We start from the raw sequence: 27,095 nt of genomic DNA, 5'->3' as shown, positions 1-27,095 counted from the left end.
AAAGCGATTTTCTGTTTGGGAAGTGGTATTCAAGGAAGTTAACCCACTAGCAAAGACTTATGTAGCAAATTGGAGCAGAGCTGGGAATATGGTCCAGTGCTCCTGACTCTCAGTCCTGTGCTTCATACACTGATGCTCTTGAATTTTTTTTCTTTTCTCTTTTGGAAAAGAAATGCTATCACAGTGTTTTCCAGAGTGGTCCATGAACCGCTTGGATTAAGAATTATCTGGGGTGCTTGTTATTACAGATTCCTTAGTGCTGCAGACTGCACCAGGGCCTGCTAAAGTGCGTATTACACAACCTCTCATGCTCATATATTTTTGAAAATATATTATGAAATATTTCAGATGTACTCACTACTCTGTGTAAGAAATGGAATATTAGCAATATAGCTGAAGCCTCCTTTATACCCTGATCACATTCCTTTGTCCCCACTGAAAAGGTAACAACTGTCTGGGAGTTGTTATTTATCATTCACTATCATGATTCCAGTACACACTAAAATTTGAGAAACTCTGCTCAGCCTTGTTTAGGGTGTTGCTTCTTTCTGGAATTCCCTTTTCTTCTATCCCTCCCTGTAAATATCTACCTATCTCTCAAAGGCCAGGTCCAATGCAGCCCTTCTGTGAAGCCTTCCCTGATCTACTTTTGACATCTTTAGCAGGTATGAACGATCCTGTAACTCCAAGAGGAATATGGGGTAGAATGAATGGCGGGGGCGGGGGGGTGGTAAGTGAAGGAACTCCCTAGGAAGGGAAAGCTGAGATATAGTTGAAAGTCAGGCTTGTAAATTTTCCACTGGTTTGTGTTTGAGTCGAAGTTGTTATAATAACAAATTAACCCATACTAGGCTTCTGCTCAGGGCAGTAAATCCAAGCTACCCAATAATTATGTTTGGAAAGTAGGATTGGCAGCTATGCAAAGACAAGGGAATTGAGAACGAGAGCAGGAAGTTTAACAAATGCCCACCCAACAGTTGCACTTGTGAATAGTGGAGGGGTGTGCAAAGGGAGTTGGTAATACCCAATGAGGAGGTTATCCCTGCCAGAAGACAAAGATTAGGCATCTACCTATTTGAGAATGTGTAGTTGGGAGAGGATTATATAGCAGCTGGGATATGGGCAAATAGTAGTGCTGGGAACAGGGGAAAGTTGAAGGCAGCTGTGGTGTGGCTGGAAGGAGGGCTCCAAGTTCTGTCTCAGATTTTGCACCTGAAGGTGTGTATTGGTGTCCCAGTTTCCACAAGGGCTGAAGCTGAATAAAATGTCTAACTCCAGCCCTCTTCTTGGTCAGCTCAGTAAATTCAAACCATGGCAACTATGTCAGGGAGAACATTTGGTATGTTTTGTGATAGGGGATTCTTAGGGAGGGGAGCAGCTGAGGAAGAGAAATAAAATGGCAGCCTATTGGACATCTTCCCACGTGTAGTAGGGGAGTAAAGACAGTAACACACTCTAAAGGCTTTCTTTTCCTTCCTAGAGGCATGTGTGATTAGAAAAGTTCCCAGCTAAGCATATGCAGTTGAAACAGACTTCTTCAGGCCTGGCGCGGTGGCTCACGCCTGTAATCCTAGCACTTTGGGAGGCCGAGGCAGGTGGATTGCCTGCGCTCAGGAGTTTGACACCAGCCTGGGCAACATGGTAAAACCCCGTCTCTACTAAAAATACAAACATTAGTCAGGTGTGATGGCACGCACCTATAATCCCAGCTACTAGGGAAGCTGAGACGGGAGAATCGCTTGGGGAGGCGGAAGTTGCAGTGAGCCGAGATCGTGCCATTGTACTCCAGCCTGGGTGACAGAGTGAGACTCCGACTCAAAAAAAAGGAAAAAAAAAAAAAAAAAAAGAAACAGACTTCTTCAAGGGGCATATGTGGTTGGAGGGGAAGTCAAACTGGGAGTTAGCAATGACACAGAAGAGAAGTGAGAGCCAGGGCTGCAGCTCATATGTGGCAGGGCTGGGATTTAAACAAGTTTTCTCTGCCACCAGAGCTTCTGCTCTTAACATTTTTAGGGGTGTTTTTCTTAAATGTTGGTACCAGGACAAGATACGTCCACATTACAGGGTGCTTTTAAAATGCATATTCCTGGGCTGCAGTTACTGAATCAAATACCTGGGGCTGAGGTCCAAGAATACACATTTTTAATGAACCTCCATTCTTTCAGAAGGTGGCAGGGACTGACACTTGTAAATGACTTCCCTGTTGCTACTTGAAGCACATCTTCACAACTCCAAATTAATGAGAACTGCTGGAGACAAATATAATTGAGAATGAATTACTCTATGAATCCATTTTTATTTTTAATGTGTTCCCAGGGGCATCTTTCTCCAGCTATGATAAAATGTAATGGAGTCAGCTGTCAGTTACAAGTCAAATATCTCCATGAAGTATGTTTACAACCTAATGTGCTCACCTGTCTAAAAGGGAGGATGGAGTACTGGGGAAGATGGCGGGGGTGGGAGGGCAGGTTGGGCAGAGCACGGAGCTACATGCACTAGAGCTGAACAAATGCTTTGCAGAGATTCCTGTTCTTTCAGCGGGTACCTCTGCAAAATTGCAAGATAACTCCAACAAGGCAGCTTTTGAATCAAGCCCTGTTCAGGTTTTGACTTTTTAGCTGTTTGTTATGAGGTTAAAGAGATGAGGAAGAAATTAGCATGGAGAACACAGGTAGAAACTGGGAGAGGAGCCACAGGGAGAGTCAGCTGTATAAGAATAATAAATTTTTCTTGAGCACTTTCTATGTACGAGGCACTTTATGTATATTAATTCTTGGAACACCTCCATAAAATACAGTCAGCCTTCTGTATCTGCAGGTTCTGCGTCCACAGATTCAACCAACCATAACTCAAAAATATTTTAAAAAATCCAACAAGAATACAACAACTATTTACATACCATTTACATTGCATTAGGTATTATAAGTAATCTAGAGATGGTTTAAAATATACAAGAAGATGTGCTAGGTTATATGCAAACACTACATCATTTTATATAAGGGATTTGAGTATGCACAGGTTTTGCTATCTGCAGGGGTCCTGGAACCAATCCCCTGTGAATACCGAGGGACAAGTGTATTATTATTACTCTGATTTTACAGATGAGGTGAATGAGACACAGAGAAATTAAGTAACTTGCATAAACTCACACAGCTTTCAGGTGGCAGGGCTGGAATTTGAATTCAGGTCTAGTTCTGCAGTCTGACTACAGAACCCATTGTTTTAAGCCACCATGTTGTGCTGCAACTCTCAATCTAATGCCTAGCAAATTCCTAGTGCCTGCTAGAGATATTGTTGCCAAGAGGTAATCATCCCAGGACACATGTCTCTAGAAGGACAGAGCCTCTAAGGGTTGATGATCTCTTTGATCGGGGAAAAAGGGCATTGCTAGTTACTAGCTATGTGACCTTGGGTAAATCATTTTCCCTTTCTGTGTTTCAACATTCACATCTGTAACAAGGAGAGATTAGCGTAGGTTATGTCCAAAAACGTTTTCCTTTCTATTTTTTTTTATGGTGTCAGATGTCTGGGATGATTTCCCAGCCCTGATATGGAGGTCCCTTCAGAAGGGACTTTCCCCTTGGGCAGTGTGGGCAAAGGAAGCTGTCTGTTATATAGACTGTGCATACTCTGAAACAGATGCATTTATCGAGTACCTATTATCTACCATGTGCCAAGGACACAGAATTGAAGATAAGTATGTCTCCTGCCTTCAAGGAATACACACTCTAGTGAGGGAGGCAGATGATAAACTTTTGTAAAGAATATATATTACAGGCTATTTTAGTCACAGGAGTAAGCACTGGGTGCTATGGGAACAGAAAGAAGGAGCGTGTAATTTAGCCTGGGGGTTGGGGATAGCGAGGGAAGACTTCCTGGAGAAGGAAATCCTTGACCTGGGCTCCTCAGTATGGTAAGATCTGAGGGGCAGGGGTCTGAAGAAGATGGAAGGTTCCCTCTACTGTGCCAAGAAAGGCACTTGGCCAGCTCTAGTTTCCGCTTGAGAAGGCAGAGTTCATGCCAGTCCCAGGGATCTGAATGTGAAGGTTAGAAAATAGAGCTGGTGTTCTTTTATAAACTTGTGTTCTTTTCTTCCTAGTCTGTGTGGGAAAACTCAGTCTTTATTAAATTTTCCCTCAAAGGGTATATACTGGCAGCAGGAAAACGCTTAGGTTTCATTTCTACTTTTGTCCTTAACCCAATGTGCGTACTCTGGACGACCTCTTCATATCCTAGGATTTCAGTTTATCTGTGGAAAAAACAGGGGGTGTTGTTGTATTGCCACTGGATGAATTCCAGGGCCTAGAAAGGTCTTTGAGTGACCAGTTTCACTTCCTGTGATACCACGAGACAGATAAGAATGCTTTCTAATTTTAAGCATTCCACTGAAGAGAATTTCTAACCTTAATTGGTCATTGTTTTAGTTTCTAAAACCATTCTCACTGTCAGTAAATTCTCCCTATTTTCTTATTTAAATCCTTCTTGTTATTTCTTAAGGTCCTTCTCTTCTTCTGCGGCCTCAATGAGTACTGAGAAAAGCTAGTTGCCGTGGGGCAGCCAAGCTTGGAGGCTACTTTGAGATCTTCCTAAAGGATTCATCTGAAGGCAATATGAGTTTCTTAGAGTATATATGGACTCTTCCTCAGTGAGGAAAGAGAAGTGAAGATGAAGCTGGCAGTCCCTAGAGCAGCCCGCTTTTCACTGTCCAGTTGAGCCCCAGAGCTCTGGAACCTATAAATATGCTATTCATTCACCATTGATCAAGCAGCTGCTTTGTGATGGTTCTGTGCTATGTCTTACTTTCTGTGTCCACATTCATGACAAGTGTCCCTCCCATGATCATTAGTGTGGCACCCAAGTATGGCGTGATTGTAATTAGGCTCTTTTGGTTGCAAGTAGCAGAAACTCACTTGAGTTGCCTCAGTGAAAAGGGAATTTATTATAACATAAGGAAAGTAGATTTTGAAAGCCATCAGGAAGGCCTGGCTTCTCTTTTTTCTAGCAGTTTCACTGACGGTATGGAGTTTTTCTCATGGTATGTCTGTTTCATGTCACTATTCCCCTCTATTCTCTCCCTCTACCAATCAGTTTGCTCAGCTTATCCAGAATTGATACTCACTCATAACTTTGAATTGAACGTGGCTTTAGCTTGACACAGACTTGATTCTACCTTCTGGTGTTGTGGGGGTGTTTTCAACTTCTGCATTATCTGTTAACTAGCTCAGCATCTTTATGATTTTTTCCCCTCCATTTTTAAACAGACTAGTCAAGTGCAGTAGTGAGAAGGGGGAAAGAGTAGAACAATAAGTTCAATCCATAACTGACTGTGAACAATCAATTGAGACAACTCACTACCTTCAGACCAGTCATCTTTATGCTTCTCAATTAAAAATTCCAGAAACAAGAAACTAGCCCAGGTCACCTCTTCATGCCAGGCTACAATGTCACCCATCACTGACCAGCCAATGAATTTGTCTTAGTTGTCAGATGCCAATGCTTGATACAATCCTCTGTGGCCAGAGGCAGGGTAAGAGCCGTAGGATATAAAATGTGAAAACGTACGCAGCAAGAAAAAGTTGTGAGCAACATAGTTGCCCTTAGAAGGCAGTGTTGGCAAGCAGACCCAGATTTGTATCTCTGGTTGGAAGAATAAGACTATCACTAAGGTACAACAAAATTTCCCTGTAATGACTAAAAAACCTAAATAAAAGGGCCTTCATCCTTTTATTTAGCATAAGGCGTCATGGTGTAAGGCATATGGAAACCAAAGAGGGGAGGACTGCTTGGTATAAAGCTGGAATGATTTATCGGGGGAGGAGTGTGGTTCCCTGCTCATCGGTCCAGCAGCTGACTCCAAGTTACAGGAATCATTACATATTTTCAGCTGGTAGGGACCTGCCTGATGTTTAGAAACAGCTGGATTTTGGGAAAGAGTAGTAACATTTACATTGTTATTCTCTGTATATCAGACCAAGGCAAAAGAGGTTGGAAAAGCCAACCCAGCCTTGTAAGTCATTGACAAAAGTATTTTGGCTGTAAAAAGTATATTGGCCTGTCTCATTTTTCAACATTTTTTAAATTTATGAGTTGTCCCCTCTGCTACCTATTACACTCCACTACCTGTGGCATGGCCAAAAATAAAATCCTGTTGAGTTGGTACTCTCATAGAAATTTAGGGTAAAGGGGGAAGTGTAAGCTCAGTTGAGGAGGCAGAATTTGAGCTGAACTAATCCAAAGGGAATGTTGGGGTGACAGAAGACGTTATATTTTTTCTGTCTGTGTGTATGCTTTCTTTCTAGGGCTGCTGATAAGCTCAGGCTGTGCCTTATACCCTTTAGGATGGAATAGCCCGGAGATAATGCAAACATGTGGGAATGTCTCCAATCAATTTCAGTTAGGTAAGGTGGCCTGGGCAGATGGCAGTGATGGTTCATGGGAAATGTGTTTTCCAAAGTGCTTTACCACTTGGAGGGCACTCTGCTAGTGGTACTTGCCTGAATCTCTCTCACTGTGTTAGCTTATGGGAAGTGGTAGCTTAACTCACAAGAGTTGGCTGTAAATTCCCCTTCTTTAACTATCTCTCCACACAATTTATGCAGTTTTGCCCGGGGACCTATGACCAGTTTAGGGCAACCCTATCTTCAGAGGGATTTAAAATGCTTGGAGACTAACAATCTGCCATCTTCTGAATAAATCCTAGTTCCTACTGGTGTTTCCTTCTAGGCACCATTTTTCAAATGTAAGTCAACAGTATCGTTTGTCAATCTCCACTGAAGATGTAACACGAGGTTATTTAGTTTACCTGAAGCATGAGGAACCTAGATAAATATTCAAAATTGTTTCTAACGGCAAGAGCTGTTAAATATTAGAGTAGGTGACAGAAGTAGCCCTGAACCATTCTCTGGTTGCCAGTTTTCATTGAGAATGTCTCAGGTTCACTATTGTGAGTTGATAATAGATTAGATTCTAATTGGAAGACTTCAGAAATATTCCCCCACCTATCATGATGAAAGAGAGTAGGAGAGGGAATGTCTAGGTTTCCTTGGGTATTCTCAATTGTACAAAAGGATTTGGGAACAACAAGGCCATCCAACCACATATAGCTTGTGCTCCAATACTTCCCTTTCTCTCTGTTGCCTCAGATTGATTTTTGAGTCTTGCTTGACTCATTTTTGAGAAAGTTGTTCCCTGTGCAAACATAACATGAGGGAAGGTGTAACTAGTGTGGACGCTCAAATGTCCAGTGTTCTTCACTCAGGACAAGGCTGACTGGTAAACATAATATTTCTGCCATAGATAAAAGAATGAGTAAATACTTGGGGCAGGTGTTGAAGAAAGGGAAGCAAGCCACTAGTCCTGCTAGCTGGGGTAAAAGCTAAAGATTCAACAAATTTTTCCTAGTTGGTTGTGGGACTGATTCTACTTTTTGAAAATGACAGTTTTGTTGATATATAATTCTCATATTATAAAATGTACCCATTTAATGCATATAATCACCGGGTTTTAGTATAATCACAACATTGTCTAACCATCACCACTATCCAATTCCAGAATTTTTTTTTTTTGAAATGGAGCCTCCCTCTGTCACCCAGGCTGGAGTGCAGTGGTGCGATCTCAGGTCATTACAACCTCTGCCTCCCAGGTTCAAGCGATTCTCCTGACTCAGCCTCTCAAGTGGCTGGGACTACAGGCTCGCGCCACTACGCCCAACTAATTTTTGTATTTTTAGTAGAGACAGGGTGTGGAGGAGGGGTTTCCGCCATGGTTCAAACTGCTGACCTCAGGTGATCCGCCTACCTTTGCCTCCCAAAGTGCTGGGATTACAGGGAGCCACCGCACCCTGCCCCAGAACATTTTCATCAGCCCAAAAAGAAACCTCTTACCCATTAGCAGTCAATGACTATTTCCCTTTGCTCCCAGCTGCTGGTAACCACTGTCAATATGGATTTACCTATTTTGGATATTTTATGTAAATGGAATCATGTAATATGTGTTTTTTTGTGTGTCTGGCTTTTTCACTGAGTGAGAAGTTTTCAAGATGTATACATGTAGTAGCATGTACCAGTACTTTATTTCTTTTCATGTCTGAATAATATTCCATGGTATAAATGTAACACATTTTATTTATCCATTTATCATTTGATGAATACTTGAATTGTTTCTACTTTTTGGCTATTATTATATAATATTTCTATAAATATTTGTGTACACATTTTTGTGTGGACATATTTTCATTTCTTTTGGGTATATATCTCAAAATTGCTGAGTCAAATATTAACTCTATGTTTAAACCTTTTGAGGAACTGCCAGGCTTTCCAAAATGACTGCATCATTTTACATTCCCACCAACAATGTACAATGGTTTCAATTTTCTCAACATCTTCCTCAATACTTATTTTCCACTTTTTGTTATAGCTGTCCTAGTGGGAGTAAAGTGCTATCTTATTGTGGTTTTGATTTGCATTTCCCTGATGACTGATGATTTCGAACATCTTTTTGTGTACTTATTGGCTGTTTTTACATCTCCTTTGGAGAAATGTGCATTGAAATCATTTGCTTGGTTTTTTTTTTCTTTTTTCTTTTTTTTTTTGTTTTTTGAGATGGAGTAACACTTTGTTACTCAGGCTGGAGTGCAGTGGTGCGATCTCTGCTCACTGCAACCTCCGCCTCCCAGGTTCAAGTGATTCTCCTGCCTCAGCCTCCTGAGTAGCTGGGATTACAGGCACCCACCACCACACCCTGCTAATTTTTGTATTTTTTAGGAGAGATGGGGTTTCACTATGTTGGCCAGGCATTCTTGAACTCCTGACCTCAAGAGATCTGCCTGCCTCGGCTTCCAAAGGACTGGGATTACAGGTGTGAGCCACTGCAACCAGCCATCCTTTGCTTATTTTTAATTGGGTTATTTGCTGTTGTTGTCGTCGTTGTTGTTGAGCTGTAAGATTGTTTTATGTGTTCTGGATACAAGACCCTTTTTGGATATATGATTTTTAAATATTTTCTCCCATTCTGTAGGTTGTCTTTTCACTTTCTTGATGACATTCTTTGAAGTACAAAAGTAATTTTGATCAAATCTAATTTATCTATTTTCCTTTTTCTTTTTTTTTTTTGCTTCTGTTTTAGGTGTCATATTTAAGAATACATTGATAAATCCAACATCATAAAGATTTACCCCTAGGTTTTCCTCTAAGAGTTTTCTAATTTTAGCTCTTATAGTTAGGCCTTTGTTCTGTTTTGAGTTAATTTTGAAAGTGGTATGAGATATAGGTCCATATTCATTCTTTTGGATGTGAATATCCAGTTGTTGTAGCACCATTTCTTGAAAAGTCTATTATTTCCCCTCATTGAATGGTCTTGGTATCCTTGTTGAAAAGTCAATTGTCCATAAATGTAAGGGTTTATATCTGGATTCTTCGTTCTATCCCATTGATATATATGTGTATTCCTATGCCAGTACCACACTGTATTGATTATCATAGATTTGTAGCAAGTTCTGAAATCGGAAGTATGAGTTTTCCTTCTCTTTTAATACTGCTTTGGCTATTCTGATTCCTTTGCATTTCCATCGGAATTTTAGATTTAGCTTGTCAATTTCTACACAAAATCAAGCTGATATTTTGATAGGAATTGTATTGAATCTGTAGATTAGTTTGGGGAGTATTGCTACCTTAATAATATGAAGTTTTCCAATCCATGAACCTGAGATGACTTTCTATTTAGTTAGGTCACTTTGAATTCCTTTGAATGATGTTTTGTCATTTTCAGTGTAGAACATTTTCACTTATTTGGATAAATTTGTTCATAAGTATTTTATTGTTATTTTTTAATAAGTAAAGCAGGCCTATTAGCACAGAATTGTTTTATGCTTTTATTTTATTTTAAGATTCCTTATTGTTATTATACAGAAATACAGATGGTCCCCCAACATACTATGGTTTGACTTATGATTTTTCAACTTTGCAATGGTGCAAAAATGATACACATTTAGTAGAAATTGTACTTCTAATTTTGAATTTTGACCTCTTTTTAGGTTAGAGATTTGTAGTGTGATACACTTTTGAGATGCTGGGCCACAGTAGTGAGCCACAGCTCTCAGTCAGGCACCAACAACCCATACTCTACAGCATACTGTGTTGCCCAGTGGTTTTGCTGAACTGTAACATTATAAGTGTTCTGAGCACCTTTAGGGTAGGCTAGGTGAAGCTATTCCATTCAGTGGATTAGGCATATTAAATACATTTTTGACTTGCAATATTTTTAAGTTACAATGAGTTTGTTGGGATGTAACCCCACTGTAAATTGAGGAGTATATGTACAAATGATTTTTGCATGTTGGCCTTGTATCCTGCAACCTTGCTGAACTCCTTTATTAATTCTAATAACTTTTAAGTGTATTCCTTAAAATTTTCTAGATACAACAATCATGTTATCTGAGAATAGAGACAATTTTACTTCTTCCTTTCCAATCTGGATGTCTTTTGCTTGTTTTCCTTGCCTAATTGCCCTTGCAAGAACCTCCAGGACAATGTTGAATAGAACTTGTGAGAATGGAGATCCTTATCACTGGTGTTAGCGGTAAAATATCCAGTTTTTCATCATTAAGCATTGATGTTAGCTATGTTTTTTTTAATAGATGGAGGACCTTTATTAGGTTGAAGAAGTTCCCTTCTATTCCTAGTTTGCTGATTGTGTTCACAATGAAAGGGTGTTGGAGTTAATCAGATGCCTTTTCTTCATTTACTGAGATAATCATGTAATTTTTTGTCTTTTATCCTTTCAATATGATGCATTTCATTGATTGATTTTCATATGTTAAACCAACCTTGCATTTCTTGGATAAATCACAGTTGGTCATGGTGTATAATTCATTCTATACCTTGCTGGATTTAGTTTTCTACGATTTTGTTAAGGGCTTTTGCATCTATATTTATTAGGGATATTGACCTGTATATTTCTTTTCTTGTGATGTGTTTATTGACTTTTGGTATTAAGGTAATATTGGCTTTACAGAATGAGTTCCTATGATTCTACTTTGATTAAGGTAAAATGCCAAAGTAAAAAGTTGGATATGTGATTTGCATGGAGATTACCAACTTTGTTTTTTGCCCTAATCACCACCTAAGGACCTAGTTCATAAATGAGTAGTTCTGGGCTGAGTGCAGTGGCTCATGCTTGTAATCCCAGCACTTTTGGAATCTGAGGTGGATGGATCACTTGAGCCCAGGAGTTAAAGACCAGCCTGGGAAACATGGTGAAACCCTCTCTTTACGAAAAATAAAAATAATTAGCTGGGCATGGTGATGTTCACCTATAGTCCCAGCTACTTGGGAAGGGAGATACACAGAGCCAAAAAAGAAAAGACATGGTCCCTACCAGAGGAATAAGCTTTTTACCCTGACATGGTTCAGAGAGATGAAGAAGGTAGGGAGGAGAATAGAGGCAGGCATTATCAATCCGTCAGAGTAAGTAAAAAGGATTTACCACTCTGCTACTCTGATAGGCTTTCTGCAGCCTCCTATATGAAGAGATCACATTCATGTCTTCAAGCTATCTTTTCTTAGGTTTTCATTCAAGTTATCCTAAACCATCCACACTATTTTTTAGTCCTAATTTGAATGATCAAAGATACAACTTATATTAAGGCACTGATCTTGATGTCTGCATTGGATTAAAGATAGCCACAAATTTCTTGATACTTTTCCCGTAGAGAAGCTGGGTCTGTCTCCAATTCCTATTCCCCAAATCTTCACTGGTGTATAGCTGCTTTAAGTTAATCTAATTACATCTAATTGGATCATTAGACTTAATACTCTAATTAGCTTCATTATAGAAGATAAATAGAGTATGACAGAAGTGACATCAAGCTTATTCTAGGCCTATGGTCTAAAGAACTTGCAGTTTCCTTCTTGGTTTCTTGGAGCTCTGAGTCATCATATAAAAAGTTTGACTATCTTGGAGAGACCACATGGGATTTCCAAGAGTTACTTAAAGACAGAAAAGTTCAGCTAGTACAGCCATTCCTGCCAAGGCACTAGACATGTGAGTGAAGTTGTTCTGAACCCTCCATACCGGTTAACTGAATATCACTGAATGACATCAGTTAATACCATTTAAAGTAGAAGAATTGCCCACCTGAGCTCTGAACAATTGTGAAACCATGAGATATAATAAAATGGTTGTTTTAAGCTGCTGTGCTCTGAGGTAGTCTGTCATACAACAATGGATAACCAGAAAAATGCCAAACCATAAGTATATTTCAGATCGTTATTTTAAATAAAAATAATTCATGTATGTGACAAAATAAAACAATACATATATAAAGGTTTAAAACTTAAAATCAGTCTTTTTTTCTGACCTCAATACCATTCCCCAAAATGACCATTAAGTTCCTTTTATATTCTCCAGAATTTTTAATAAATATAAATAATAAATATAAATATAAATATAATTTTAAATAAATATAAAATATTTTTTCCAATATTTGTTCCAATATCCAATGGGATCATATTATCTAGCTCTCTATCTAGCTACACTGTTCTGCACCTTGCGTTTTTCACTTATTCCTATCTCTTGAAAAGCTATCAATGTTTATAGATCTTCCTTCTATATTTTAGGTATGCCATATTTTTCCATTGCAGGGATAACATAATAACATGCTCTGTGAGGGCACAGATTTTTGTCTGTGTTGTTTATTGCTATCTCCCCAGTGCCTGCTTAAAGAGTACCAAATAGTACTGAATATTTGTTGAATGATTGAATCATATGATCATTAACCACTTCTTTATGCACATTTAGGTTGCTTCCAGTTTTTGGCTTTTCCAAAACATATTTCAGGGAACAACTTTATGTATATGTCTTAGCATACTAGTTTATCTGTAGGACAAATTCCTAGGAGTGGATTGATTGGGTTAATGGTTATTTTAAATTTTCAGAAGTCATTGATGAATTAAATGCTCTCCAAAGAGACTACTAAATTATTCTCCAACCCACAATGTGAGTTTGCCTGATGTCCCATAGCCTCCTCAGTTTTGTGGATTGTCAACATTTCAGTTTCTTCCACTCTGGTATCTTCTTTTAATCTGCATTTCAATAATTATGAAAAGGATTAAATAACATTTCATTTTTATTGCTCATTTTAAATAATATATTCAACTCTAGCAACTTTAAAAGGTAACAGTGTCTAATTTACAATTACAATTCTTTAAAAATTCTTAACTTTTATCCATTTATTTTAAGTCTACTTTGATTTCAGACCCTGATGAGAATGTTCCTGAGATTTGCCTTGGTCTATTTTAACTTGGAGTCAAAGCCCTTTCTAGCAGCTCATCTCCAACTTCCAGGCAGGCTTGCCATCGAAGGACCTCATGCTGCTTCTCTTGGAGAGAACAGTTTTCAGCATATGCCATCTTCCTTCAGCAAGGAAAAGGAATAGAAAGGGAGGGAGCAGAGAATAGGAGACCCACTTTATCCTTTCCATTCACTTGTTCCTAACTCTTTCTTTTTTCTGTGCATGGGATTGAGGAGAATAAAAATGATGTTAACGATAATTAATATGTTTTTGAGCATTTACTATATCCCATACATTATTTTACTTAAACCTTGATGACAGTTAGAGAGGGAATAACTGAAGGAGCAAAATTCTTGAGAAGGTGGTTATTAAGTTACCCCAGGGCACAGAGCTTGTAATTGGCAGAACCAGGATTTAAACCCAGGCCTGGGAGTCTCCATTGCCCTAGCTTTCAACCATTACTTAGGTGCTGTGATCATTACGTAATAATAATTGCTATCATTTATTGAATGCTTGCATAGGCTTCATATTAATTACATTTTAGAATTATTATGCAATACTTCAAATATTTTTAAAGATATGAAGTAATACCATGAACATCCATGTACCTATTACCGATTAAGTAGCTACTTAAAGTTATGTAGCTTGCCTAAGTTCACTCACTCAGCTGGTAGAGTGGCAGAGGTGGGATTTGAATTCCAGGTTAGAAAATAAAACCTTACCAATATGTTTGAATCTTTCTATATCCTGCCCCAATTACATCTCTGTGCCTCCAGAAGTAACTACAATCCTGAATTTGGAGGTCTTAAAAATGTTGTATACACTTATTATGGTGATTGTGCTATGAACATTAAATTCATTACCATATTGGTTTCTTAAAACTATTCTGTCAGGTTGATTTCATCTACTGACATTATCCTGAGAGGAAGAATAAGACTCTCATATCCCTCAACTGATAGCACAAAGCCCTTGGTGCCAGTTTTAATGAGGCAGCTCCCTCCTTTATGATGCTTGGCATATTTAGCTATGTGTGGCATATTTTATACAGAATCATAGAATGTCCAAACAAAATAGATCTTAGCTATCATTTGGGTTTGGCTGGTTCTTTATTATCGTTTATCTTCAATGTCACCACCTCAAAGTCCCCCATCATCATACTTTTCTATCACACATCTTTTTGGTGTCTTTTGTAGCACTAATCACAATATATAATTATTAGATTTGCTTATTTGATTACCTGTGTTCCTTATTAGAATGTAAGCTTCATGTTGGCCCAGACCTTGTGTGTCCTTTTTCACATTCTACAGAGGCTTATTGAGCAAATAAATCTAATCCAACCTCCTCAAGGTAAAGACAAGAAACCTGAGGCCTGGAAAAGGACTTGCCAAGATCACACACCGTAGGCTTTCTGACTCGCAGGCAGGCACTGTGCTAGGAGGGAAGGAACTTCGGTGGTTATAAAAATGGTAGATGTTCTGATGGTGTCTAATTAGTGTTGATAAATGATATGAAGGAAGAGACAGGGTTTGGTGAGAGAATTCTAGAGGGGCATCTGACTTAAATTAGAGGATTATTAGGGAAGGCCTCTCTAAGAAGGTAAGATTTAAGAAGAAACCTGAAGGGTGGGTAGGCTTAACCAAGTGAACTACATGAAGAAGAGAGTTCCACACAAAGAAGTAGAATGCTATAAAGGCTCTAATGTGCGAAAGCACATGTTGTATTTGGATACTACTCTAAGGCCAGTTTTGCTGAATCAGAAGAGTGAGTAATGGGAAGAGTAATAGATGATCTCAGAGACGTAGGCATTAGTCAGAATATAAGGACTTTGTATTTTATCCTAACTGCAATGAGAAACCATTGCAGGGTTTGAGGAAGAAAAGAGATAAGATATGATTTCTATTCTAGGAAGTTTCCTCTGGCAGTGTTGTAGAGAATGGCTATGGGGATGGTGATGAGAGTGGAAGACATGAGGGTAGCAAAGGTGACAGTGGAGCTGGGGAAAGTAGGCTGTTTCAAAATATATTTTAAAGTGTAATCAATTGTACAGGTGATAGATTTGATATGGGTATGGAAGAGATGTCCAAAAATGGGGAAGACTAGAGGAGAAGCAACTGTGGCTGGGATTGAGAAAAGAGAAGGAAACTCAGTTTTAGATAGGTTTTGGAGATACCTGTGTGAGAAATCCAAGTGGAGATGTCAAGCAAGCAGTCTGGAGCTCAGTGAGGTCTCTGACCTTGAGTTTAGAAATTGGGAGTTCTTAGTACATAGATGATGTTTAAAGTAATGGGAAAGAGGATTGTAATACTAACAGTGGTTATCACCTACTGACTATGACCTATGTGCCAGGCAATGTTCCAAGTGTTTTATATGTATCATCTCATTTAATTTTCACAGCAACCAAGTGAAATAGGTGCTGTCATTATCTTCATCTTATCATGAGGATGAGAAGTTTACAGAAAGGTAAAGAGACTTATCCAAGATGAATTTAGCTAGGGAGAAAGAGTTGAGTGAGAAGAGAAGAGAGCCCAGTCTAAGTAATGGGAAATTCTTCATGTATAAAGATTGGGCAATCATAGCCAACTCCTATATGGCACTCACTATACATACAAGAGCTCATTACATCTTTGCCACAATCTATAAAGAAGATATTATTAGCCTCATTTACAGAAAGGGAAATTGAGGTTAAGAGAGATTAAGTAACTTGCCTAAGGTCATTCAGCTGTGGAGTGGCAGATAGAAGTCTGATCTAAGCAACACCATCTAACAGAAGTTTTTGCAATGATGGAAATGTTCTGTGTGTTGCTGTCTCATGTGTTCCTAGTCACATGTTGTTGAACAATTAAAATATGGCTAATGGGACTGAGGAACTGAATTGTTACTTTTAATTTTATTAAATAAATATCTAATTTTATTAATTAATCTGATGTAACTTTATTAAGTGTAATAGGCACAATGCGACTAGTGGCTACCATATTGGACAGCACGACTTGAGAGAGTCTGTGCTGTTAGTTGCTTCTCTGTACAGAAACTTACTAAGGAGACTCAGAGGGGTAGCCAGAGAAACATAAAAAAGAAAATCAGGAATGTGGGGGTCACAGCAGCCAAGAGAAAAATGTATGTCAAAAAAGAATGTGTAACCAACTATGTTTAATGCTGCTGCATTAAACTCGATGAGGACAGAGAAGTGACCATTGCAGTCAGTCAGACAAAGGTGACCTAGAAGAGAAGTTTTGGAGTTACAGATACTGGTAGTATTGTGAGATGAGGAAAATGAAGGCAATGTGTGTAGATAGTTCTTTCAAGCAATTTTGCTAAGAAGGAGAGCAGAGAAAGTGAGCAGCAGCTGGAGGAGAATGCGAGATGAAGAAAGGCCTTTTCTAAGATGACCAAATGCTTGGATGCTGATGGGAATGATCCTGTAGTGGAGAGAGAATGATGCAAAAAAGCAAAGTCTCTGAGAAACTGAGGGTGCAATGAGGAGGAATTTTTTTTCTACTGTATTATAAAGAAATCTAAGTAAGAACCCTGAACAGATATTTCAAGTGATTTCTTAATACACTAATTGCAACTTTGATGAGATTTTCAAAATCCTCTTAAATCCACACACCACTAGAAAATTCTTTCATACCCAATGGCATATAGACAGGGGACACCCAAATAGGTCCCACTGAAAACTTAGAGAAGCTATATACTTCTTTTTTTTTTTTCACAAAAAACTAGATGTTTATTTGTTCCACACATGAAAAAAGGGATGTGAGAAGTCACGTCCAGCAACATAAAAGGCCGCCCTGATTACTCTGCACAATGAGAATAAAAGGATTCATGAATATACATATTATGACAAAATTTCAGAACATTAAACAGAACACCTTAAAAACTTGTAGAGAAGAAAAAAGTTATAAAAGACAAAATACATATAAATAACAAAATCATTCTGGCATAATATATTTTATCAAAGCCAATGGATGCTAGATGAAAAAGGTACAATGCTTTTAAAATTTTATACCCAGAAAAACTGTCATTCAAGTAAAATAAAATAATGAAGATTTTCAACATGGAAGCCCACATAACATTTATCTCTCGTGTATTTTTCATAGGGGAATATTGGAAGATATATTACAGTCAAAGGAGAGAATAAATCCCAAAAGAGGAAGGCAAGTAATCCAGGAAACCATAAAGTCTGCAAATCTTTGAAGAATAGCATGAATGAAGCCTCTGTAACACATTAGAAGGCAATTGTTCACAATTGGAGGAGGCTTATGGCCTTCAGTGAAAAGGTTGCTAAGGAAAAGGGAGTCTTGAAGAAGGAGAAATTCTAACTGAAAGGTTAGGATAATTTGTGAATAGGAAAATGTCAGATGACAGATAAAAAGAAGATTAGAAATGCCCAGGTAAACAAACATGCAATAAAAATATATAAGAAAGTCCTGGTCCAAATATAAAGCAAATGAAAAATAAGTATGCTTTTAGAGATATACCTAATGTTAAATGATGAGTTAATGGGTGCAGCACACCAACATGGCACATGTATACATATGTAACCTGCACGTTGTGCACATGTACCCTAAAACTTAAAGTATAATAAAAAAAAGAAGTATGCTTTAAAACAGTTGGGAGCTAAAGTAAGAATACATTTTAATTTTAAATATGGGTTCATTTATATTAAATTAGCTTAAGAAAATAACACTGTACATGCAAGAAGTGAGAAGTATCTTAGTAGAGAACTTGGTCCCTTGTTGAACAATATTTACTACTTCCTATTATTGAAAGCACTATTTGTTGGTAATAGAGTCAATCTATTGTCAAGGTATGGGAGACTAGGTTGTGATTGCAAGATAAAAATAATATGTTTCAACTTATACCTTCTATACCTAACACAGAGTCCATAATAAATGTCCTCATTAATATTTGGAGAATAAATAAATACATAAATTTCTTTTTTAATGTTGAAATTTTTATTTTACAGATGAAAAAGGTGGAAGATAAAATAATTTAAGAAGTCCTATTTTGTCTAGCATAGGGGAAAAGAGAACATAGCTTTGTGAGTTTGTTTTTTTTAATACTTTAAGTTCTAGTCTATTAAGGTAGAAGTCAAAATATTCCTATGTTAAAGCTTTAGTTTAATTAAAATAAAATGATCAGCAAACAGATTTTTTTAGCTGATTCTTATACTGTTATTTTCCTTTACTCTTTAGTTCTGAGGAAGAGGACATAAAAATCTTGAATTTCACTCCTGTTGCTCAGTGACAATGTTCAAGAGAAATGTGGCATTTTAACCATCATTTTGGTAAACTTGGTTATTTTTGTATGGCCATCTGTCCCTAAACCACATTATTAAGGATATTCTTTTTTAACAATTATACTTTAAGTTTTGGGATACATGTGCAGAACGTGCAGGTTTGTTACATAGGTATACACGTGCCATGGTGGTTTGCCGCACCCATCAACCATTCATCTACATTAGGTATTTCTCCTAATGCTATCCCTCCCCTAGCCCCCCACCCCCCAACAGGCCCCGGTGTGTGATGTTTCCCTCACTGTGTCCATGTGTTCTCATTGTTCAACTAGCACTTATGAGTGAGATCATACAGTGTTTGGTTTTCTGTTCCTCTGTTAATTGGCTGAAAATGATGGTTTCCAGCTTCACCCATGTCCCTGCAAAGGACATGAACTCATCCTTTTTTATGGATGCATAGTATTCCATGGTGTATATGTGCCACATTTGCTTTATCCACTCTATCACTGGTGGGCATTTGGGTTGGCTCCAAGTCTTTGCTATTGTGAATAATGCTGCAATAAACATAGGTGTGCATGTGTCTTTATAGTAGAATGATTTATAATCCTTTGGGTATATACCCAGTAATGGGATTGCTGGGTCAAATGGTATTTCTGTTTCTAGATTCTTGAGGAATTGCCAAACTGTCTTCCACAATGGTTGAACTAATTTACACTCCCACCAACAGTGTAAAAGTGTTCCTATTTCTCCACATCCTCTCCAGCATCTGTTTATTCCCTGACTTTTTAATGATCACCATCCTAACTGGCGTGAGATGGTATCTCATTGTGGTTTTGATTTGCATTTCTCTAATGACCAGTGATGATGAGCTTTTTTTCATATGTTTGTTTGCCGCATAAATGTCCTCTTTTGAGAAGTGTCTGTTCATATCCTTTGCCCACTTTTTGATGGAGTTGTTTTTTTCTTGTAAATTTGTTTAAGTTCCTTGTAGATTCTGGATATTAGCCCTTTGTCAGATGGATAGATTGCAAAAATTTTCTCCCATTCTGTAGGTTGCCTGTTCACTCTGATGATAGTTTCTTTTGCTGTACAGAAGCTCTTTAGTTTAATTAGATCCCATTTGTCAATTTTGGCTTTTGTTGCCATTGCTTTTGATATTTTAGTCATGAAGTCCTTGCCCATGCCTATGTCCTGAATGGTATTGCCTAGGTTTTCTTCTAGGGTTTTTATGGTTCCAGGTCTCTAATGAGACATAGCTGCTTTTAAGTAAGCTTATAAAACTGTCGTATTATAAATAGCACTTAATTCTAGGGTAATGTCTGTATTGTCCATCAATGGATCACATTCGCAACATGTTCTCATGAACACAATATAATAAGACCCTAAAAAACTCAACCATGGCTGACGGTAATATGCCATTTTTATGATGAGGAAAACCTGAGATGGAGAGCTAAAGTGACTTGTGTAAGGTCACACAGCAAATTAAAGGCAGAATAATGAATGGAGCCTATCTTCTAACTCACTGCCTGTGTGCTACAATGACTTTTTTCCTCTCCACTGGTGAGGGTATGTCTTGAGTCATTTGAGAATTTTTTTTTCTTTAGGATACACTTCAGCTCTATTGTTTTCAGAAACAAATGTCTGAAACATCATGGAAAGTACCTAGTGATGCATCCTGTCTCCCCACCTCAACCCCTATCCCCACCCCCAGTCCCCCATCAATCTTTTAGTATAATCAGATTAAACATAAATCAGGAAGTGGCTGGACCTGATGGGATTCTGAAAGAGATCCCCATTGGAATGAATATATATGGGAAATTCTTAAATGCCTCTAGATTTGACTTGCGCTAATAAAGGAACCTAAATGGTCCTGCTAAAGTCAATCAAATAAGAAAGATCTACAAAAATTTTTGTGTTCCACATGTTCTAAGATTATATACAGTTTATCTAGGGCCTCTCTCTGGTCTTCTGGGGTATGTGTTTGGGGGATAGGGAGGATGAAAGATTGGAGGGGGTTTGGGGAAGATACAGCCTTGAAAACAAAACCGTACAATTGCAAAAAGAATCTACCAGCCCCCGCACCCACCCCATCCCCCGCAAACCAGGAAAGTTTGACCTCCTTCCTTCCATTGCCTCTTTTGTTTCCAGGTTCTTCTCTTGTGTCTTCCAGTCCTTCTTCCAGGTCCCTTGCTGTCCCGGGACTCCCTTGGTGTCCACCCTACCCTCCTGGAAAATTATGTACCTGACCCTGTCCCACCAGAGTCTTCAGTTGAACAGTTTAGGAAATTGACTCCTTTACTTCTTTTCTTCACTTAAAGAAGAAACTAACAGCCAAATATTTAAAACAGAAAATGAACAAACATTAACCGGGAACCTGCACTGAAACTTAAACTGAGAGGGACCTTGAGATCAGTCAGTGGGGCAAATAAGGGCAGGTGACTTTCTGAAGGCCCCACAACTAGTGACCTAGGACTAGTTTCCTTACTCCCACGTATACGGTAGATTCTGCTTAATGGCAACCCAGTATCTGTTTCTTGAATGAATCACCCATTCAACAAGAGGGAGAAAACAGGTAAAGGCTCCTTGCAACAGCCCTGTCAAGTGCAATGCTTTTCATATACCTTAATTTTATTAAATAAATGAAAAATTCAAGCTGAGAAAAATGCTTTGCTGGTTGTTAATTGAACTCCAGCCATCAAATGAAGATTTTATGGACTTGATGCCACACAGATGAATTCTTGAGAAGTCCAATTCTAAATTGATGCTATTCTTCATCAAGCCTCTAATTGAAAGAGAGGGTTGGGCATAGATTGCCTAGTTGTAAGACTGGGCTTTTGCATAGCTACATTCTTAGCTCTGTGACCTTGGGCAAATTATTCAGCATTTGTGAGTTTGTTACTACCTCATGGATTGTTGTGAGGATTAGATGAGATAATGCATGCAATACACACAGTATAGTATTTGGTACATAGTAACCAGTCAATAGTTGATATCTGATATCATCATCATCATCATCATCATCATCCTGATACCAGTTGTTAAGATAAAAATGTTCCCAGTACTTTAGTTTTCAGAAAAAGGACCTATTACAGCAAGGAGCCAGTATATGCAGCATGAAGGCTAAATGCACAGGTTAATAGTAGAATGACCTGGGTTCAAATATGAGCCTTACCATTTACAAGTTGTGCAAGCCTCCATTAATGAGGATTGGTAATAGTATTTCTCTCCGTAGGGTTAATGAGAAGATTAAGTGAAGTATAGACACATACAAAGCACAATAGGCTGCATTATATGTAACTTGCTATTAGTAGCAGCCTAGGTCTCAAGAGCCTTTTTGGAGGGGATGCCCCAGACTTGGCTTCTGGGAGGGAAGGAGGGACCCCCTCCAACACACACTTGGCAAAGGCCTGCAGTAGAGGCTACCCAAAAGCCATGTGTGTGCTCCCTGTGTTTCCTCTCCTGGAGGTTCATTTCCTTTGCTCTCCCATCATTTCCGCTCATTCTTGCCAGTTCAAAGCCTTTTATGGTGACTTGGGGTTTGACCTTTGTGGGTTCAGTTTCCAGGCATTTCCTGTTACCTTTTCTTTCTGTCAGTTTCCTTCTTTATGGACAGTTTGTTTTCTTGTGCTCACCACAGCACAAAGAAGCAGTCTAATACATTTCCATGCCCATAGCAGGGCATCAAAGTGTGGTAGAAACAACCGTGGCCAGGGTATCAGGGCACCTGGGTTTTGATTTTCCTAAGCTTGCCTGGGCACCTCACTTTGACACTCTGACCCTTAGTTTCCTTGTTTTCACATAGAGAGCATTGGACTAGATCGATAAGTACTCAGAGGCCCCAGATACATGCCTAGCTCCCTGTGTTGTGATATGCCTACTTTTATGGTGAGATCTTTGATCTAATTTCACGTCTACCTATTTTGCATTTAAATAACAGAAGAGCAGATATCAGGTCCTCTTAATGTGTACACACACACACACACAAACAGGAGAAATATATGCTAATTTGCTTGACTGTAGTAATCATTTCACTATAGGTATATAAAAACATCATATTGTATATGTTAAAAATGTACAATAAAAACTAAAGCAATCTACTTAAGGCATCCGTTCTAGAGGAGAGGAGCTTTTTAGTAATACCCACCCCATCAAGATTAAGTTATAGAGGAAAAGAAAAAAAAAAGAAAGTAATACCCACCCATGGAAGGAGGGGCCAGAGATTGGCCAAAGGGATTGTCCAAAGCAACTCATCCATAGGAGGCCATCCGCCCCTCACAATTTTCCTGCAGCATCAGCTAGAATGCCCTGGCAGGCAGTCCTTGAAAATCCATGGCTTAGGTGTTGCTTAAGATTTTTTAGTTGCCCATCTAGCCCACACAGAGAGGAGTATCCAGCCAGAGAAGAAGCTGTGCTGAGCTGGAGCAGGCAGTGGGGGAATCAGTCAGTTAAAAGGCAACTTAAGCAGCTGCTCTGTGAGGAGGTAGTTGGTATCGCTTCTGTTTTACTCATGGGGAGCTGAAACTCAAAAAGGTTTGATGACTTGCCCCAGAGGTTAAGTTTGTGACAGGACATGATTTCAACCGCACGTCCGTAGTGCTTGGCATGCTCAGTGTTGCACTGAATGGAACGAACAAATTGTAGGGTGGCTCTGTTGCTATCTGACTGTATCACCATAGATAAGTAATTTCACTTCTTTAAACCTGTTTCCCCACGACTAAAGTGAGGATGATAATACCTACTGATATGGTTTGACTCTGTGTCCCCATCAAAATCTCACCTTGAATTGTAATAATCCCCACGTGTCTAGGGCAGGACTAGGTGGAGATAACTGAATCATGGCGAAAGTTTCCCCCATGCTGTTCTCATGATAATAAGCGAGTCTCACAAGATCTGATGGCTTTATAAGCATCTGGCATTTCCCCTGCTTGCACTCATTCTCTCTCCTGCCGCTCTGTGAAGAGGTGCCTTCTGGCATGATGATAAGTTTCTTGAGGCCTCCCCAGCCATGTGGAACTGTGAGTCAAGTAAACCTCTTTTTTTTTTTTTTTTTTTTTTTTTTTTTTTGAGACGGAGTCTGGCTCTGTAGCCCAGGCTGAAGTGCAGTGGCACGATCTCGGCTCACTGCAGCCTCTGACCCCCAGGCTCAAGCAATTCTTCTGTCTCAGCCTCCTGAGTAGCTGAGATTACAGGCATGCACCACCACGCCCGGCTAATTTTTGTATTTTTAGTAGAGACAGGGTTTCACCATGTTGGTCAGGCTGGTGTCGAACTCCTGACCTCGTGATCCACCCGTCTCAGCCTCCCAAAGTGCTGGGATTACAGGCGTGAGCCACTGCGCCCGGCTTTTTTTTTTTTTTTTAAATTACCCAGTTTCAGGTATTTCTTCATAGCAGCATGAGAATGGACTAATATACCTACCTTCAAAAATTGTTTTGGCCGTAACATGACAACATGCAGATAAATGTGCTTTATGAAAACAATGCTCTACAGGTACAAGGCATAACAGATTAGAAAGCTAATTTACCATTAGATTTTCTCACTGATCATCTTCTATTAAAAATAGTGAGGTGCTTAAAGTAATGAGACTCTATACATCCCATAGGCCACTAAGCTACTTTCATTTTGAATAGAAAAATAATGACGGTGCTTATAAACATTTCTATCTTTTCTGACATAGTCTGCATGAGAATGAGGTGCTCACCCCTGGAGTAGTTGGTGACTAAGGTGACTTCCAGCTTGGTGACTCCAGAGGAAAGCAAGGCTGTTACAATAGCCTCAAGGTCAGGTCTTCTGATTCAATTGGCCTTATTTTCACATTGCCTTGCAGAGGGCCTAGTAGGCTCAATGACTGGAAAAATGAACGCAGAATTGTGAGCCAGTTGTCTATGCATGAGACGACCACACGATGGCAGTAAAGTCAGGTGAATTCATTCTCTGCTGCTTTCTCAGTCCTGCCTCTAGTCCTTAGATCAAAGAATGTGAACACACTTAATTCCTTGTTTCTGTTTCTTCCAGTTAATGCCTGGGCAACATGGTGAAGCCCAGGCTGGTCTCGAATTGCTGGACTCATCTAAGCTGCCCACCTCGGCCTCTTAAAGTGCTGGGATTACAGGCATGAGCTGCTTGGCCTGACATTAACTGATAGTATTACTATTGTTATTAGTATAGGTTGGACAATACAGAAGATTTTTTAATAAAGTGAAATGGGTTTCAAACGCAGGAACCAGGAGGAAAACTAGGGTCAACTGTAATCCCAGGAGCAATTTCCTGGCGAGGCTAGAGTTACAGGGGTGAAAATATATGTTATATCTGTGTTCTGTGTCATATGACTTTTTCAAATCATTGTCACCTAGCCTCACCCTGGTGAACTGTGAGAAATTATGAGAAAGAGACAAATGTATCTTTCAAGTGAAAGCTGCTAGCACTGCATCAAGCACAGTGTAGGTTTCCAAAAAATGTGGATTCCTCTTGCTTTTCCTCTAAAAGTTAGACTGATGTGGGTTAATGATATGGTCCTATCCAGTGGTTCCCCATGGAAATGTGTATCAGAATCATCTGGGCCTTCTCCCCAGACATACTAATTTTGTAGATCTGGAGTGGAGCCTAGGAATCTGTATTTTACAGCTCTCTCAGACACTTTTGGGAACTTGTTGGACCAGTTGGGAGTGTGTTGAGCTGAGATAAAGAGGATCTGAGAAGTATTAATTATTCTAGGCATGGTGCTAAGTGCTTTGTATGTGTCATCTTTTTGGCCTTCAGAGCTGCTCTGTGAGATAGGTGGTATCACTTCCATTTTACTCATGGAGAAGCTGAAACACAGAAAGGAGAAATGGCTTGCCTCACAGGTTCATTTTGTGAAAGGACATGATTTCTAGCACAGTTCCCTGTAACTCTCATCCCAGACTCTTCTCCCTGTACCACACTGACTTCCTGAGCACACACAGACCTGGGCTCAGTCTCTATATTCTCTAAGTGGGGACCTTGGTCAGACACTTTATCTGGCTGTTCGATTCTTTCCTCTATAATAATTCCTGCCTCTGGCTGGGACTTGACGAATGAATAAAACAAATGAAAAATAAATAAATGAGATAATGGATCACAAGATACCTTAAAAATGATAAAGTACTAAACTCATATTGGGTGGTATTATTTGTGGCATTTGTCCTTACCCAGGAACCTTGGACCTGGAAAAGTCTCTGTGGTGTATATCCGTTGGCTGATAAAGCATGGATGGAAATAGCTAATGTTCAAAGCTGGCATTGCTGGTATGGGGCTAATTTAATGGCTAGAATGAGGGAACATGCACTTCTGAGTCCTGAGGTAAGTCAGCTCACTGGGTCTGGCTTTCTAGCATTCTTGAATGTTCAAGGATTATGTCAAAAATTAATAACAGTCACTCAAAAAGCATATTCTGAACATTCACTGTATTCAAGATGCTGAATAAGGCATTGTAAAAACTACAAAGAATTTAAGGATATAGTCTTCAACAAGCCTGTAGTTAATTTGAGGAGACATGATCCATACACACACACACACACACACAGATGGAATCTAACAAAAGCAGCCATAATGATGTCAATCACAAATGTGTAGTGTCGTCAGAAGAAGTAAATTACTGTTGTTACGCTAAGACACACAATGAGAACTCTAGAATCTATCTTCCTTCTCTTTTTTTTTTTTTTTACATTTTTTTTTTATTATACTTTAAGTTTTAGGGTACATATGCACATTGTGCAGGTTAGTTACATATGTATACATGTGCCATGCTGGTGCGCTGCACCCACTAACTCGTCATCTAGCATTAGGTATATCTCCCAATGCTATACCTCCCCCCTCCCCCCACCCCACCACAGTCCCCAGAGTGTGATATTCCCCTTCCTGTGTCCATGTGATCTCATTGTTCAATTCCCACCTATGAGTGAGAATATGCGGTGTTTGGTTTTTTGTTCTTGCGATAGTTTACTGAGAATGATGATTTCCAATTTCATCCATGTCCCTACAAAGGACACGAACTCATCATTTTTTATGGCTGCATAGTATTCCATGGTGTATATGTGCCACATTTTCTTAATCCAGTCTATCATTGTTGGACATTTGGGTTGGTTCCAAGTCTTTGCTATTGTGAATAATGCCGCAATAAACATACGTGTGCATGTGTCTTTATAGCAGCATGATTTATAGTCATTTGGGTATATACCCAGTAATGGGATGGCTGGGTCAAATGGTATTTCTAGTTCTAGATCCCTGAGGAATCGCCACACTGGCTTCCACAATGGTTGAACTAGTTTACAGTCCCACCAACAGTGTAAAAGTGTTCCTATTTCTCCACATCCTCTCCAGCACCTGTTGTTTCCTGACTTTTTAATGATTGCCATTCTGACTGGTGTGAGATGGTATCTCATTGTGGTTTTGATTTGCATTTCTCTGATGGCCAGTGATGATGAGCATTTTTTCATGTGTTTTTTGGCTGCATAAATGTCTTCTTTTGAGAAGTGTCTGTTCATGTCCTTTGCCCACTTTTTGATGGGGTTGTTTGTTTTTTTCTTGTAAATTTGTTTGAGTTCATTGTAG

The 27,095-nt window shown here is 39.1% G+C and overlaps 1 protein-coding gene across 5 annotated transcripts in view; it reads left to right on the top strand.

Annotated features, from left to right (window-relative positions):
- The window catches only part of LHFPL1 (LHFPL tetraspan subfamily member 1), a 52,881-nt gene that overhangs the window by 13,112 nt on the left and 12,674 nt on the right, over nucleotides 1-27,095 (top strand). For 3 of the 5 annotated variants that reach the window (XM_016944077.3, XM_016944078.3, XM_063804763.1), the window contains exon 3: nucleotides 6,300-6,398. The exons of the other annotated variants lie outside the window; for them this stretch is intronic. In XM_016944077.3, coding sequence (XP_016799566.1) covers nucleotides 6,300-6,398 — 99 coding nt within the window. The remainder of the gene's footprint in view (nucleotides 1-6,299; nucleotides 6,399-27,095) is intronic. 5 annotated transcript variants of the gene reach the window in all.

The sequence above is a fragment of the Pan troglodytes genome, chromosome X, assembly GCF_028858775.2.
Source record: "Pan troglodytes isolate AG18354 chromosome X, NHGRI_mPanTro3-v2.0_pri, whole genome shotgun sequence".
Classification (NCBI taxonomy): Eukaryota; Metazoa; Chordata; class Mammalia; order Primates; family Hominidae; genus Pan; species Pan troglodytes.
Note: the sequence above shows the minus strand (reverse complement) of the source record. Positions and strands in the feature narration are given on the sequence as shown.